We start from the raw sequence: 16,245 nt of genomic DNA on the forward strand, positions 1-16,245 counted from the left end.
TGCTGCCCCATCAAGTGCCAGCACCCTTTGGCAGCTGTCTAATGGTAGCAGCGGCCCTTAGTGGGTATGAGTTAATTAAGAGTGAGGCTGATATGATGATAAACAAATCTAACATTGAAATAGAAAATGTAAAATTTTATGTAAATTTAATCTGGAAATATGAATATAGTGTTATTAGATATCCACACAGAGCCTGGGCTACCATGAGGCAAATGTAGGTGGTCACCTAGGGCGCCATCATATAGGACCACCTCATACACTGAATGAGTGACTCTATATTTATCCAGCACTGCCAACAAATCTCTTGGGAAAAGTGACCTGAGAGGAACAGAGGCCCTGATTCAGAGCCGGACGCTCTGACAGAGCGCTCACTCTGAATCAGGGCCGTCCCTCCTTCTTTTTGGAGCGGCCTCCTGGCCGCTTGCATAGCTGTGGGTGACCACCCACAGCTATAGCGAGCGGCCAATAAGATGGTCGCGATGGTCTTGCGGTAGGGTCTCGTTGCCGCAAGCCCTGGAGTGCTTTTGGCTCTATCAGAGCCAAAAGCACTCCCACTGACATCACTAGTGATGTCAGTGGGGCCGGCCCCAGATGGTAGGCGTTCCCATGGGAACGCCTCCGTCTGGGCAGCCACGCCCCCGGCACGCCCACCAAAGGGGGCGTGCTGTCAATCACCATCGACAGCACGCCCCCTTTGGTGTGAGACCCATAACGACAGCTTGGCCGTCGTTATTCGGGTCTCGTGCATGCGCACGACAGAGCCGCCTCCATCATGCGCATGCGCACTTGGGCAACATCGACCCGCTTGCGAGTGCTCAGCGCTCGCGAGCGGGTCTGAATCAGGCCCAGAGGCCCTGATTCAGAACCGGTCGCTCTGACAGAGCGCTCGCTCTGAATCAGGGCCGGTCTTTTTATTTTTTAGAACGGCCTCCTGGCCGCTCGCATAGCTGTGGTTGACCACCCACAGCTATAGCGAGCGGCCAGGAAAATGGTTGCGATGGTCAAGACCATCACCACAATCGGGCTTGCGACGAGACGCTTGTGGTAGGGTCTCGTTGCCGCAAGCCCCAGAGAGATTTCGGCTCTAACAGAGCCGAAAGCTCTCCCACTGACATCACTTGTGATGTCAGTGGGGCCGGCCCCAGATGGTAGGCGTTCCCATAGGAACACCTCCGTCTGGGCAGCCACTCTCTGGCCTGCCCACCAAAGGGAGCGTGCTGTCACTCAACATCGACAGCATGCCCCTTTTGGTGCGAGACCTGGAGCGACGGCTTGCATGCCCTCTGGGCCACCATCGACCCGGTTGCGAGCGCTCAGCACTTGCGACCGGGTCTAAATCAGGCCCACAGTAAGAACCAACCTACACACACACACATAAGATTTATATTAGTAGAGGGACCCAGCATCTGCTGGGTCACCTCAAACTGATGACTGCCCGCTGCCCCCCCTCTACAGCCGCCTCGCTCGCTCGTCCACCCCACTCCCCTCTGCCTCCCCTCTTTTAGTCTCAGATCTGTCAGCTGCTGGGGCATGCTTACTATGCCAGAGACTTTCCATAATTGCTGAATTTTACTTTCTGCACTGGTTGGATAGTTTGTGGGTCAGGGTAGAGGGGGGATAGCTTTCCATAGACCATCTCTGGAATGGTAAGTATTTGTGAATCTCTTCCTAAAAGTAGTATATATCACATTGATATGATGTGATCGTATATCATACCTTACATGCCCATTTAGTTATTCTTTATAGAATGCTTTATATGGTAAATTAAACTTTTTACAATTATTAATAACCCTGTCCAAACACTAATCGCTGTTGTGCAAATGACACTTAATTACATTTTAATATTATGTACAAATAGGGTATTGTGACTTTAGCTATTACTATTAACATTGTTAAGCCGCATCTCTTTGCTATCTCTATGCTATGCCTATGCGCATTCGGTATGAAATACCGGCTGACGCATGGCCGGCAGTTCGATTCCCGGCAGATGCAGAGATCCCGGCAGCGGCAGCCCGACAGCACTGGAAATCCCGATTGTCCCTAGGTAAGTACAAACTAACCTAACCCCCGTAACCCTAACCTTCCTTAGGGGTGCCTAACCCTAGCCTCCCCCCCTGTGCCTAACCATAATCCCCCCTCTAAGTGCCTAAACCTAACCCCCCCTTCCCCACTGCCTAAACCTAAATCCCCAGGGGGGGTGCCTAACCCTAGCCTCCCCCCAGGGGTGCCTAATCCTAATCCCCCCTTCCCCTAGCCTAACCCTAAACCTCCCGGGGGGGGGTGCCTAACCCTAAATCCCCCCCCCCGGGTGCCCTAAACCTAAACCTCCCCCCCCCGCGGCTGTCCTCTCGCGGCGCCCAGCATCCCTTTGCTCGGGATGCCGGGCGCCGGTCTCCCAGCATCGGAAAAATGAGAGGCGTCTAGATTTAGACGCCTGTCATTTAATCTTCGCCAGGATAAAGCAATCGGGAAGCCGGCTGTCGGGCTTACGTCACCTGGTTTCCCGATTGAATCTTGCGTACGCTATCGCGTGTATACACAATTGCAACAGGTATCTGGCACAAACACTACTGGCTGTGAGCTGGGCACATTATAAGATGCATCCAGCTGAACATATGTGTGTGTGCTTTTTTTTACATGCTTTTATACAAACATACATTAGAAGGGAAATTGTGTCTAATTCTAATAAGATTTGTTCAACGTATCAGGAATATAAAATGTACATCATTGATAACCCTGACATGTGAAGCCTAAAAAACATTGTTTGAAAATATGAATGATTATTATTATTAAATTTTTTTTAATAAAGTTTTCTGTTATAGGAAAAGTTTACAAAAATTTCCACTGATTTTAGTGTTAATGGTTAAATTTCCATTTGCTATTTAAATGTACCCTCAAGGACATCACATGTCAAGACCAGTAGTTCCATTGTAATCTTACACCTTCCATTGTGTAATCTGTACATGACATTGTGTGCTATATATACTTCTATACAGTATCCACTGCATGCCATTAAGTAGCTTAGGGGGTCTATGTATTATGCCTTGGAGAGAGAGAAAGTGAATGGAAGTACCAACCAATTAGCTCCTAACTGTCACTTTTCAAACACAGCCTGACCATTAGGAGCTGATTAGTTAATACTTTATTTCTGTCCACTTTATCTCTCTCCAAGGCTTAGTACATAGGGGTTGTGAACGGGATGCAGGCGCTTGAAATCCCAGGGATCAGAATCCTGACGCCAGCATCCCGACAGGGTTAGTATACCGACACTCGTACAGTATCCTAACCCTACCCCTGATATTAACCCTCCCTCCCCAGTGCCTAAACCTAACCTCCCCCTGCCCGCACCCTAAACCTAACCCCCCCCCCTTAGTGTTTAACCCTAACCCTCTCCCTAACCCAAGTAGGGCGTCCTTCAGCGCATGTGCAGAAGGATGCCAGAGGGGCTTCTGGGTCGTAGTTTGAAGTGGAACGTCATGTATCTCGCCCTCTGACAGGTTTCGGGATCCCGGTCGCCGAACATTCTAAGCACTGACGTCTTGAGCATTCATGACCGGATCTTGAACATAGACCCCTTACAAATGAACATGTATATCTGTTTTATGCTTGCTTTCTATTACTCTGAAACTCTAATGCAGGGTACACATGTGACAGATGCAGGGGCCGGATCCTACTTGAATAGGGTGATGTTATATTTTTGAGTCATACAACAGTAAAAGAGAGAACAGTATTTGTATGGTTCTGCGAGGTGTTTAGCTCAGGAGCTAGGCTGTAGGGGAAGGTGCCATGGTATATCCCTCTCCCTGTTCACATGTTGTGTGTATTTCCTCTCCATGCTGTCTTCTCCACCCTGCTGTAATGAGTACTTGGTAGCCTCCAGGAGTATATAAGGCCTGTTCCTACACTGGCTGTGTCCAGCTCTAATTAGTTTTTTTAATCTGAACTTGTTACGTATTAGTCATTGTCTTAGTATGTGGCCATTGTATAGCTTGTGCCTGCATTTTCAGTTTATTGTTGCTACTTTATTGTTTCTCTGTTCTGGTCACCCTCCATTTGCTCTGCTGTAGTTCTAAAGATCCAAGTGGTGAGCATCGGAGTACCTGAGGGCAGTCCCAGAAAACTGCCATAGGGCCAAAATGAGGAACTTGGTTCTCTAGTAGTTGGTTGGGTGACAGGACTTATCCTTCTGTTACGATTGTGGCATGCCCAGAAAGCAGGCCGCACACATTTGCAGATTTCTGACACTTGAACCTGTCACAACCATATCAATTGTGGGTGTGTGAGGGCAGATGCAAATATACTATATGTTGATGACGACAGTCACTGCTTCTGATTGGCTGATTGCTGATTCAACTTTTAAGCTGATTGGTGACATTGCACTGCTCAAGCATGAAAAGTACCTGCTGTATTTAAGAGTTTATTTTACATATTATTCAAACCTATACATATTTAGCTATCAAAATAGATGCTTCAGAACATGGATGTGAATGTTTCTGATGTATGCAGACATAAACCTGGTGCATATGCTATTGGAGCATATGCACGTAATTGCATTTTTTTAAGTGAATTAAAAAAAATAAGAAATAGGATAAACGGTTGCAAGATATCCGGAGGGAGGACAACCTAAGATAATAACGAACGCTCTACCATATTGCATTCTCATATCTGCTAGGGTTCTCTATGTTGCATGTGTATACAGATAGGCAATATCTTGAAAAGGCTGTTATAATGGAATTTGAGGTGTGTATTTTTATTATATTCCCCTGTATGAGTATTGATGGAATATAATTGACATCTGGTTGTGATTCCCTTTAACTTATCATAATATTTTTGTCCATTTCTCAGTTTGGTTGGCTAGTCTCCCATTGTATTCTCATCATTAGCTCTATGGGCTAAATTTGCTAAGCTTCTCAGCGGGTTTGACCTTATAATTTAAAGCGGCACTAACATTAAGAGTAAGTACATTGTGTATTGCATTAATATTAGTGCAGATTTAAATTTCAAGGTTAAACCCACCAAGGAACAGACTATTCAAATTAAACCGATTTGTATTAAAGAGAAATATTTTTGAGAAACATAGCTGTATTTTTTTATTAGCTCAGTTCTCACTTAAATCTACTAGGAACAAAATACATGGATTAGTTTTATTTGAGCTTTTTAACTTTATTTAAAAAAAAAAAAATGATTTGTAGAATAAATGAAAACAATATTCTTCCCCTTAAATACTTTTGCAGCTACATTACCATTGGTTTATGTACATAGGGAAAGTTTAAGATACAAATGACAAAATCACTGCCCTATTCACTTCTGCCTCTTCTCTTGGCCTCTAGTTTCATATCCAGTTGACGCAGCTGTTCAAGAAAGCCGGGGTTGGGGCAAATGTCTCGGTGCTCACTCACACTGCGCAGGGCGTCAAGTAAGGACAGTTTCTCAGAGATCATTAAGAAGGCGAGGACGAGGGATGCAGCTCTACTGATCCCCATTGCACAATGGACCAACACCGTGCCTGCAAGAGAATATTTGATTGACAACATTTCACGAACACGTTATTTATTGCAACTGGTGCAAAGGTGTTGTTGCTCAGTCATATCAATACAATGTGTACTTTAAGTTTTATAAATTGCAGTAGAAGAACACAGGTTCTTAAACTCGGTCCTCAGGACCCCAAACAGGGCATGTTTTCCAGGTCGTCCCCACAGGAGGCGATTCAGTTGTTTTGGACACCCCTCACTGGGCATCTATATGATTGGGCACCCGATGGAGCAATTCAATTGGGATGCATTTTTTCTCGCAGCCACCAAAAGTGCGAGAAGAAATGTGTGCAAAGTCTGGCTTATTGCACCCTCACCACTTCTTTAGATCGGTGTAGCTGCTTCGCACGGCTAAACCCTGTGCTTTTAGGTGTGCTAAATATGTGCAAAAATATCGTTCATTACATTTAGTAAATGATCGATTTTAGTAAACGATTTTCGTTCATTTTTCCCTTGAAAAAATTACCGAAAATCGTTTACTAAAATCGTTAATTTACTAAACCGTTGTGTGTGTATGCAGCTTTAGAATTAGAGATGTAACGGTTCGGTTTTACTCTGTTCTTTTCGACAAGTTTGGATTTATTTTATTGGCTATCCAAAACACGTGATAGTCAATAAGATGCCGTTTTTTGAAATCCGAACATAACTGAGCAAAACTGAACCCCCACATCTCTAGTTTGAATGGGATTAAAACAGTGTCTGTGAGCCTTGATTGTGTTTGTATCCTATGAACATCAAGGATTGTAGTCCTATGACATCTGTATGCTGTGAATGTACTTGAATGTAATGATTTATGTATGTTTTTTGCTATCTTTATATGAAAAAAAATGCCTTTTAAATCAAACAAATCTATATGCTGTGATTGGTCCCAAGCACCTTCGGCAAGGGACCTAGGGGTCTATTTACTAAGCCTTGGATGGAGATAAAATGAACTGAGATAAGTCCCAACCAACCAGCTCTTGCCATTTTTCAAGCTCCGTCTGTGACATGACAGTTAGGAACTGATTGGCTGTGACTTTATCTCTTTATCTCTCCATCCAAGGCTTAGTAAATAGACCCCATAAGGCCCTCATACATCAGGAATTGATTGCAGCAATTGTGCAATTTGTAATCGATTGTGTATAACAATCTTTCCCTTTTTCAATCGATTGCAGATTGCAGAATTGCCACAATCAATTGCTGATGTATGGGGGTCTTTTTTTTTTTAAATATCTTTTTATTATATCCAAAATTCAGTACAAATTGCATACATACAAAAACTGTTACAACAAATGTATACAGGTTGAGTATCCCATATCCAAAATGCTTGGGACCAGGGGTATTTTGGATAACGGAATATTTGGAATATTTGCATACCATAATGAAATATCTTGGGAATAGGACCCAAATATACACACAGAATGCATTTATGTGTTATATACACCTTATAAACACAGCCTGCAGGTAATTTTATACAATATATAAAATAATTTTGTGGCTCAAAGTTTGTGTATAGAAATTAAATTCATTTATGTTTCATATACACCTTATACACACAGCCTGAAGGTAATTGTATACAATAGTTTTAATAATTTGTGCCTTAGACAAAGTTTGTGTATATTGATCTATCAAAAATCAAAGGTTTCATTATCTCAGTCATGCCAAAAAAATTCCGTAATTCGGAATATTCCGTATTTCGGAATATTTGGATATGGGAGACTCAACCTGTACCTTGCATTATAAAGCACATACATATGCAATAAAGTACATACATTTTATGAATATTGAGTATCTGAATTTTCTCTTTTTTACTTTTTATGGGGGAAAGGAATAAATTTAAATAATAATAAAAATACAATAAAATAAGTAAAGCAAACAAAGGTAAAGAAGTAAAAAATAATGAGAATAAAATAAAATGAAGTTGAATCGTCTTACAATACTCATAACATATAATAATTATATATTCTGTTAGCTATTCCTCAATGAGAATAAGTCCTACAAAGTGATATCATTTTGTACCGATCCCAGCTATCAAGTTATTCGTCTCATCAGAGACCAAGTGGTATTGTCAAAAACTTTCATAATATTATTGGATGTAGTAATGGGTAAAAAGTCTAAGTATATTTCAAATTTCAAGATAAAGGTCTTGACTCCCCTTGCAATATCAAAAAGAGCAGCGCGTCTATCGAAATATATTACATTCAACAATTCAAATTTCAACATTTCTAAAGACGGGACTCCCCTTGATAGCCAATATTATAAAATCAATTTTTTTGCTAAGGTTATAATGGTCGTTAATAATGGCAACAATGTATTTTGAATTAGATTTGGAGCCCGGGAGGAAAAATCTGCTAATAGGAATGCTTCCCAAGAAAAAGGAAGATTGCTCTTCGTAATCTGTTGGACAAAATTATGAACTTTATACCAAAATTTCTTGACCTTAGAGCATTGCCATATATTATGAATAAAGGTACTAGAAGATGAGGGTCATTTTGGACAACAAGCAAATTTAGGGTCTGAGTTGGTAATTCTGCTCCATTGTGCTTGGGAAAGATAGGCTCTATTAAGACATTTGATATGAATTTCTTGGAGTTTAGCTGATTTTAGCCATTTTAGGATCGATGGGAGTTGTTTCATGGTTCTGTTGGAAAATATAAAATCAGGAAAATCCTGTGACCAAGCGGACCATACTTTATACTATAACTTATTGGTATCTTGTATCAACAAGTCATTATACAGATAGCACAGTTTAAATTTTTGAGTAGAGGCTAGCGTGAATATTGAATAAATAGGGGTTAGTGAGTCATGATGTAAGAGCAAGTCATACGAGCCAAAATCTACTTTACTTTGGATGTAATGCCTGACTGGCAGATACATATAAAAATGTGAATTGGGAATATTGTACAGGTCCCTAAGCAGCTGAAAAGAATAAAGATTGCCCCCAGGATCAAACACGTTCCGAATGGCTGCCAATCCAGGTAGAAAGAATTTGAGAGTGAGGGTGCAAAATCGGGGTTACCCCATAATGGTATGAATTTGGTTTTGCTGAAACTTGAACCGAGACTTTTATGTATAAAAGACCATGCCCTATATGTGTCCATAAATAATATATTTTGAAGAATCCCATTTGGCAATTTAGAACGAGGTAAATGGAGCAATGCTGCCGGAGCATAAGGTTTAAACAGTTCCTCTTCTAGTAGTTGATTTGTAAAATTAGTTTAACCTAGACACCAGTCCGAGGCATATCTAAAGGCAGCCGTGCAAGAGTGAGTGAAGATATCCGGATGACCTAGTCCCCCTTTACTTTTAGGTTGAAGTAACCAATTTCTAGCAATTCTAGGTTTCTTATGGTTCCATAGGAATCGTTGAAAGGCCTTTGTACATCTAGAAGTGTCATTTTTTGGATGACACTTCTAGATGTACAATGATACCCTAGGAACAAGGGTATCATTTGAAGCGGATACATCAGTTTAGGGAACAAAATATTTTTAATAACCACCGCTCTCTCCAATAAAGAAAGTGGCAGTGACATCCAGTGCTGTAATTTCTGTAGGAGTTTGGTTATAATTGGATGAAAATTAGCATTATAGATTTGGCGAATTGATGATTTTATGATAATGCCTAGATATTTTAATTTAGACGCAACCGAAAAAGCTTAATCTAAGGCTGTGTATTCTGCTAGTTGATCAGGTCTAGTCAATGGTAGGATTTCTGATTTAGTTATATTTATTTTATAGCCAGCAAAAGAGCTATAAAGGTTAATTTGTTGTAAAATAACAGCGATAGAAAAACGCGGATGTGATACGAAAAGTAGCATGTTATCCGCATACAGCGATAACTTAAGCTCCAGTGTACCCACTTTGATACCTTTAAAATCTCTATTCAATCTCAGAGCCACTGCCAAGGGTTCTAGAACCAGTGCAAATAGGAGAGGGGATAAAGGGCAGCCCTGTCTAGTTCCACGTTGTATAAGAATAGGGAGTGAGGCGTAGTTATTACCTACTATTCACGAAGATGAGCAATTATTCAGTGCTTGAATAAGCGTTATAAATTGGTGGGGGGGAAACCAAAATTGTGGAGTGTCTCATACAGGTGATCCCACACCACCAAATCGAACGCTTTCTAAGCATCTAATGAAATTAAAATTTATGACTCATTTTCTTGGGATTCTTCAAGATGTTGTAATACTGCCAACACTTTACGTATGTTGGATACAGCACTGCGTCCCCATACAAATCCCGTTTGATCCTGGTGCACTAAGGTAGGGATCACCTCCTTGAGCCGGTCCGCAACAATTTTAGTAAAAATGTTGTAGTCTACATTCAATAAGGATATGGGTCGATAAGAAGCGGGCAATGTGGGATCCTTATCGGGTTTCGGGAGGACTCTAATAAAAGCATCGTTGAAATAAGAAGGTGGCGTAGTACCTGAGTATGGAATCGTACAGGTTAGTTAGTGGTTTAACTACTGAATTTTTAAGGCATTTGTAAAATTCCCCTGTGAAACCGTCTGGGCCTGGTGATTTGCCCGGTTTAAGACCCTTAATAACTGAAAGCACCTCAGTTTCGGTAATCGGGGTGATTATGGATGTCTTTTGATCTTTCGTTAGTTTAGGAAGCGTTATGGAGTCCCAAAAGTTTTGTTTATTTTGTACATTTATGGAGTCTTGAGAATATAACTTTGCGTAGAAATCCCGTAGGGCGTCTAAAATGGCAGGGCCTGAAGTACATGATACGCCTGATTCATCAGTCAATTTCAATATAGTCGAATCAGTCCTATCGCCCCGTAATAAATTGGACATAAGTTTACTATTCTTATTCCCATAAGTATGAAATTGATATCTGTCATTATGAATTATTTTATCTCCCATCTGTTGCATCAGGGTGTCAAATGTCAATTTGCATTCCTTGAATTTGGATTTATGAAGGGGGGATGAAGAATGACGGAGTAGTTCATATGCATTCGTCAGTTCTAGTTGTGCTGATCTTAGTAGTTCAGACTGGTGCTTTTTATTATGTGCCACAAATGAGAGGATCCTACCTCTTATTACTGCCTTTGCCGCCTGCCAATGTAGAGTTGGATTCTGCTGATGTTGGGAATTTACCATCTGATATTCGTCCCATGCAGTTTGTAGCACGTTCTTGAATTTAGTGGAAGAGGTCATAAAAGAGGGAAACCGCCATTGTCTAAAATCCCCTAGCGGGGCCATTGAATTCACTTTAATCCATATGAGGGCATGGTCCGACAATCCTATTGTCTCTATACTGGACTCCGGTATTCTAAAAGTTAATGTGGAAGTGGTGAGGAAATAGTCAATTCTAGTGAACGTAGAATGGGGGGCTGAATAAAAGGAGTATTCCTTATCTATTGGGTGATGGTATCGCCAAATGTCTACTAATTGGAGATGTCTAAGGAGATAACGAATACCAACTAAGCGTGTTGTAATAGGATTAGAAGCCGTAGTTTGACGGTCCATAGAACTAGAGGCTACAATATTTAAATCACCTCCCAAGATTACATTGGAGTTGAGGTACGGACTCAATAAATTAGCCAGGGCTATAAAAAATTGTCTATCATAGATTGTAGGGGCATAGATATTGCAAAGTGTGTAAGTTAACTCAAATATCTTAATTACTAAAAGTACAAATCGGCCCTCAGAGTCTGATTGCTGGTGTAGAATGGTAAATGGCAGATTTCTCCTTATTAGAATAGCAACGCCTCGGGATTTAGAATTGTAAGACGCATAAATCACTACTTTTTGTCCCAGCATTGCTAATTTCTCATGTTCTAGGGCAGTTAAATGTGTTTCCTGCAAAATGGAAATATCAGCTTTTTGTGTATTTAGATAACAAATAATTTTGCATCGTTTGGCTGGTGAATTGATGCCCTTTACGTTCCAAGAGCAAATTTTGAAGTCACACATAATTAATAGACAGGTGGTAAAGTTTTGCCTGACTCATGTGTAATGTATTCCATATATTTAAAACCAGAAGATCACACATAATAATCACAGAGATAACTTGTCCCTGTTCCCAATGGTACTGTGTGTAGAGAGTGCTTATTAAGTAATACATTTTTGCAAGACAATTTTTGAAAATAAAGAAAATAAAAAAGAAAGAAAAGTTCAAATATAAACATATAGAAAACAGATGAGAACCAAATTTAGAAAATAGCGAGTGGGTCTTAGTGAGCCCAACAAATGTAAATATAATAATTTGGAGAACTGTAAATAAACCACCTAAAGTGATTAACATAGTGGAATACTGAGAAGTATTCCCTGCATAATAAAACCTTACATAGTGATATAATTGTCTAGTGTCATAGAAATTAACTTTTAAGAAACAATATCAATCTTTCCAGAATACAGTTTTCTAGACATTAATTTCCATAGTTTGCGATAGAACTAACTATATGACATATTCTGCTTAAAAAAGGTAAGAGAATATCGGACATATATTTAAATTAGGGGTGAGCGGGTTCGGATTTCTGAAATCCGAACCCCCCCGAGCCCCCCCGATCCGAGGCCGATCGGAGTCAGGCTCGACTTTTCCCGTCTGACTCGGATCTGAAATTGAGGCAAAACGTCATCATCCCCCCTTCCGGGTCTCGTAGGTTTTGGATTCTATATAAGGTACCCGGGTCGGCGCCATTTTCTCACTCTGCTGTGGACAGTGAAGAGGGAGGGTGGGAGTTAGGGCTGGCTGGGCTGTGTAGTGTAGTGTAGTGCAGTGTAGTGTTGTGCTGTGCTGTGCTGCGCTGCTGTTGTCCATAGGGGAGGTGTCCACTCCTCCAATATCCATAGGGGCTGGCTGTGTTGTGCTGTGCTGCTGTTGTCCATAGGGGCTGTGTCCACTCCTTCAAAGTCCATAGGGGCTGGCTGGACTGTGTTGTGCAGTCAGTTGTCCATAGGGGCTGTGTCCACTCCAAAGTCCTGTGCAGTGTCCCAGTCCTAAAAGGGTGTTGTAGTGTTGTCCAGGGGGTGCTCTGTCCATCAGGGGTGCTCCCCCCAAGTGCAAAAAAAAAAAATGTTTTCTGTGTTTGTGAATTGTGTGCGTAGTAGCCGCACGTGCATCAACAAAGTAGCGCCAAGCATGCGCCTGTGTCATAGGTAAAGGGCCAGCTGGCTTGACCGTTAAAGGGTGCTGTAACCCCCAAAGTGCACTCCAAACCAAATAAAAAAATATTTTCTGTGTTTGTGAATTATGTGCACTGTGGCTGCACGTGCATCAACAAAGGAGCAGCGCCAAGCGTGCACCTGTGTCCCATAAGTAAAGGACCGGCTGGCTTGTCCATTAGAGGGTGGTGTAACCCTCAAAGTGCACTCCACAAAAAAATAAAAAATTCTCCTTTTTTTCTGTCTTTGTGATTTGTGTGGGCTGTAGCTGCACCTGCATCCTCAAAGCAGCAGCGCCAAGCGTGCGTCTGTCTGTTAAAGGGTGGTGTAACCCCCAAAGTGCACTCCAACAAAAATAAAATATTTTCTTCTGTGTTTGTGAATTGTCTGCACTGTACATGCATCCTCAAAGCCGCAGCGCCAAGCGTGCATCTGTCTGTTAAAGGGTGGTGTATCCCCCAAAGTGCACTCCAACAAAAATAAGACATTTTCTTCTGTGTTTGTGAATTGTCTGCACTGTACGTGCATCCTCAAAGCAGCAGCGCCAAGAGTGAGTCTGTCTGTTAAAGGGTGGTGTAACCCTCAAAGTGCGCTCCTCAAAGAATAAAAAATTCTTTTTTTTTCTGTCTTTGTGAATTGTGTGCACTGTAGCTGCACGTGCATCAACAAAGGAGCAGTGCCAAGCGTGTGCCTGTGTCCCATAAGTAAAGAGCCAGCTGGCTCATTTCTTAAAGGGTGGTGTAACCCACAAAGTGCACTAGTCTCCAACAAAAATAAAAAAAAAATTTCTGTGTTTGTGTGCGCCTTAGCCGCACGCATATAACAATATAACATAAATGGAGGACCAAACTTTCTCCGATAAAAATAAAATAGGGAAAGATCAAGAACCACTTCCTCCTAGTGCTGAAGCTGCTGCCACTAGTCATGACATAGACGATAACATGCCATCAACATTGTCTGCCAAGGCCGATGCCCAATATCATAGTAGAGGGCACATACAATCCCAAATGATAAAGTTCAGGAAAATGACCTTAAAAAAAACATTTAAATCATCTGAGGAGAAACGTAAACTTGCCAATATGCCATTTACGACACGGAGTGGCAAGGAACGGCTATGGTCTTTCCCTATGTTCATGACTAGTGGTTCAGCTTCACATGATGATGGAAGCCCTCCTCCCGCTAAAAAAATCAAACGAGTTAAGCTGGCAAAAGCACAGCGAAGAACTGTGCGTTCTAAGAAGATATTACAAATCCCCAAGGAGAGTCCAAGTGTGGTGGCGGTTACGATGCCTGACCTTCCCAGCACTGGACGGGAAGAGGTGGCTCTTTCCACCATTTGCACGCCCCCTGCAAGTGCTGAAAGGAGCACCCACAGTCCACTTGCTGATATGCAAATTGAAGATGTCACTGTTGAAGTACAACAGGATGAGGATACTGGTGTAGCTGGCGCTGAGGAGGAAGTTGGCGAGGAGGATTCTGATGGTGATGTGGTTTGTTTAAATCAGGCTTCGGGGGACACAGTTGTTGTCCGTGGGATGAAAAAGCCCATCACGGTCATGCCTGGGCAGAAGACCAAATATTCCACCTCTTTGTCTGGCAATATTTCTATCCAAATCCAGACATGTAAAGGTGAAATAAGTAGGGGTAGGGACGTTAACCACCTAGGAACATCCTCCGTTATACGTCACCTGCAGCGCATTCATAAAAAGTTAATGTCAAGTTCAGAAACTTTGGCTAAGACCGTAAGCAGTCCAGGGACACCTAAATACCGTTGTCCTGTTGTATCCAAGCGCCTGCAAGCCACACCATCAACTCCTTCCTCGTCAATTTCCTCTTTAGTCAGGATCGGAAGTAGTCCTGACTCTCCTATCCGGGATTCCTCCGGAGGATCCTGCATTGCTACGCCTACTGCTGCCGCTGCTGCTGTTGCTGCTGGGAGTCATTCATCATCCCAGAGAGGAAGTAGGAACACCACTACTTTTACTAAACAATTGACCCTCCAACAGTCCTTAGCGAGGAGGATGAAGTACGACAGCAGTCATCCTGAAGCAAAACATATAACTGAGGCCTTGACTGCTATGTTGGTGTTAGATGTGCGTCCGGTATCCGCCATTAGTGCAGTGGGATTTAGACAATTGATGGAGGTAGTGTGTCCCCGGTTCCAAATCCCGTCTAGATTCCACTTCACTAGGCAGGCGATACCGAGACTGTACAGAAACATCAGAAAAAGTGTCCTCAGTGTCCTAAAAAATGCCGTTGTACCCAATGTCCACTTAACTACGGACATGTGGACAAGTGGAACAGGGCAGACTAAGGACTATATGACTGTGACAGCCCACTGGGTACATGTATCACCTTACACAGTAACAACAGCAGCGTCACCAGTAGCAGCATCTCAGAAACGCCAACTCGTTCCAAGGCAGGCTACGCTGTGTATCACCGGTTTCAGTAAGAGGCACACCGCTGACAACCTCTTAGAGAAACTGAGGGAAATCATCACCCAGTGGCTTACCCCACTTAGACTCTCCTGGGGATTTGTGATATCTGACAACGCCTCCAATATTGTGCGGGCATTACATCTGGGCAAATTCCAGCACGTCCCATGTTTTGCTCACACAATAAACTTGGTGGTGCAGAATTTTCTGAAAAGTGACAGGGGCGTGCAGGAGATGCTTTGGGTGGCCCGAAAAATTTCTGCCCACTTTCGCCATTCAGCGACTGCGTGCCGAAGACTGGAGCGCCAGAAAACACTCTTGAACCTGCCCCGCCATCACCTAAAGCAAGAGGTTGTGACGCGGTAGAAGTCAACCCTCTATATCCTTCAGAGGATGGAGGAGCAGCAAAAGGCCATTCAGCCTATACATCCACCTATGACATAGGCAAAGTAGGGGGTATGCACCTGACTCAAGCGCAGTGGAGAATGATTTCCGTGTTGTGCACGGTTCTCCAGCCCTTCGAACTTGCCACACGTGAAGTCAGTTCAGACACTGCCAGCTTGAGTCAGGTCATTCCCCTCATCAGGCTTTTGCAGAAGCAGCTGGAGAAAGCGAAGGAGGAGCTAAGACGGAGCGATTCTGCTCGGCATGTGGGACTTGTGGATGAAGCCCTTCATTCGCTTTGCCAGGATTCCAGGGTGGTCAATCAGTTGAAATCAGACCACTACATTTTGGCCACCGTGCTCGATCCTAGGTTTAAAGCCTATGTGGTGTGTCTCTTTCCAGCCGACACAAGCCTGCAGAGGTGCAAAGACCTGCTGGTGAAAACACTGTCAACAGCTCCTTCTTCATTTTCTCCTGCAGCTGGGGCTGCCAGGAAAAAACTTAGGTATCCTAAGCAACCCACTGGCGGTGATGCAGGGCAGGCAGGACCAAGTTTGGACATCTGGTCCGGACTGAAGGACCTGGCAACAATTTCTGACATGTCTACTGTCACTGCATATGATACTGTTACCATTGACAGAATGGTGGAGGATTACATTGGTGACAGCATCCAAGTAGGCATGTCAGACAGTCCGTACCTGTACTGGCAGGAAAAAGAGGCAATTTGGAGGCCCCTGTACAAACTGGCTATATTTTACCTGTGTTGCCCCCCCTCCAGTGTGTACTCTGAAAGAGTGTTTAG

At 42.8% G+C, this 16,245-nt stretch overlaps 1 protein-coding gene across 2 annotated transcripts in view; it reads right to left on the reverse strand.

Annotated features, from left to right (window-relative positions):
• Nucleotides 1-5,223: 5,223 nt before the first annotated feature.
• The window catches only part of LOC148521589 (dual specificity protein phosphatase 13B-like), a 48,000-nt gene continuing 36,978 nt past the window's right edge, over nt 5,224-16,245 (reverse strand). For both annotated transcript variants that reach the window (XM_088475014.1, XM_088475015.1), the window contains one exon: nt 5,224-5,506. In XM_088475014.1, coding sequence (XP_088331140.1) covers nt 5,298-5,506 — 209 coding nt within the window. In that variant the 3' untranslated portion in view covers nt 5,224-5,297. The remainder of the gene's footprint in view (nt 5,507-16,245) is intronic.

Source organism: Taudactylus pleione, unplaced genomic scaffold (genome assembly GCF_031769625.1).
Source record: "Taudactylus pleione unplaced genomic scaffold, aTauple2 ptg000157l, whole genome shotgun sequence".
Lineage (NCBI taxonomy): Eukaryota > Metazoa > Chordata > Amphibia > Anura > Myobatrachidae > Taudactylus > Taudactylus pleione.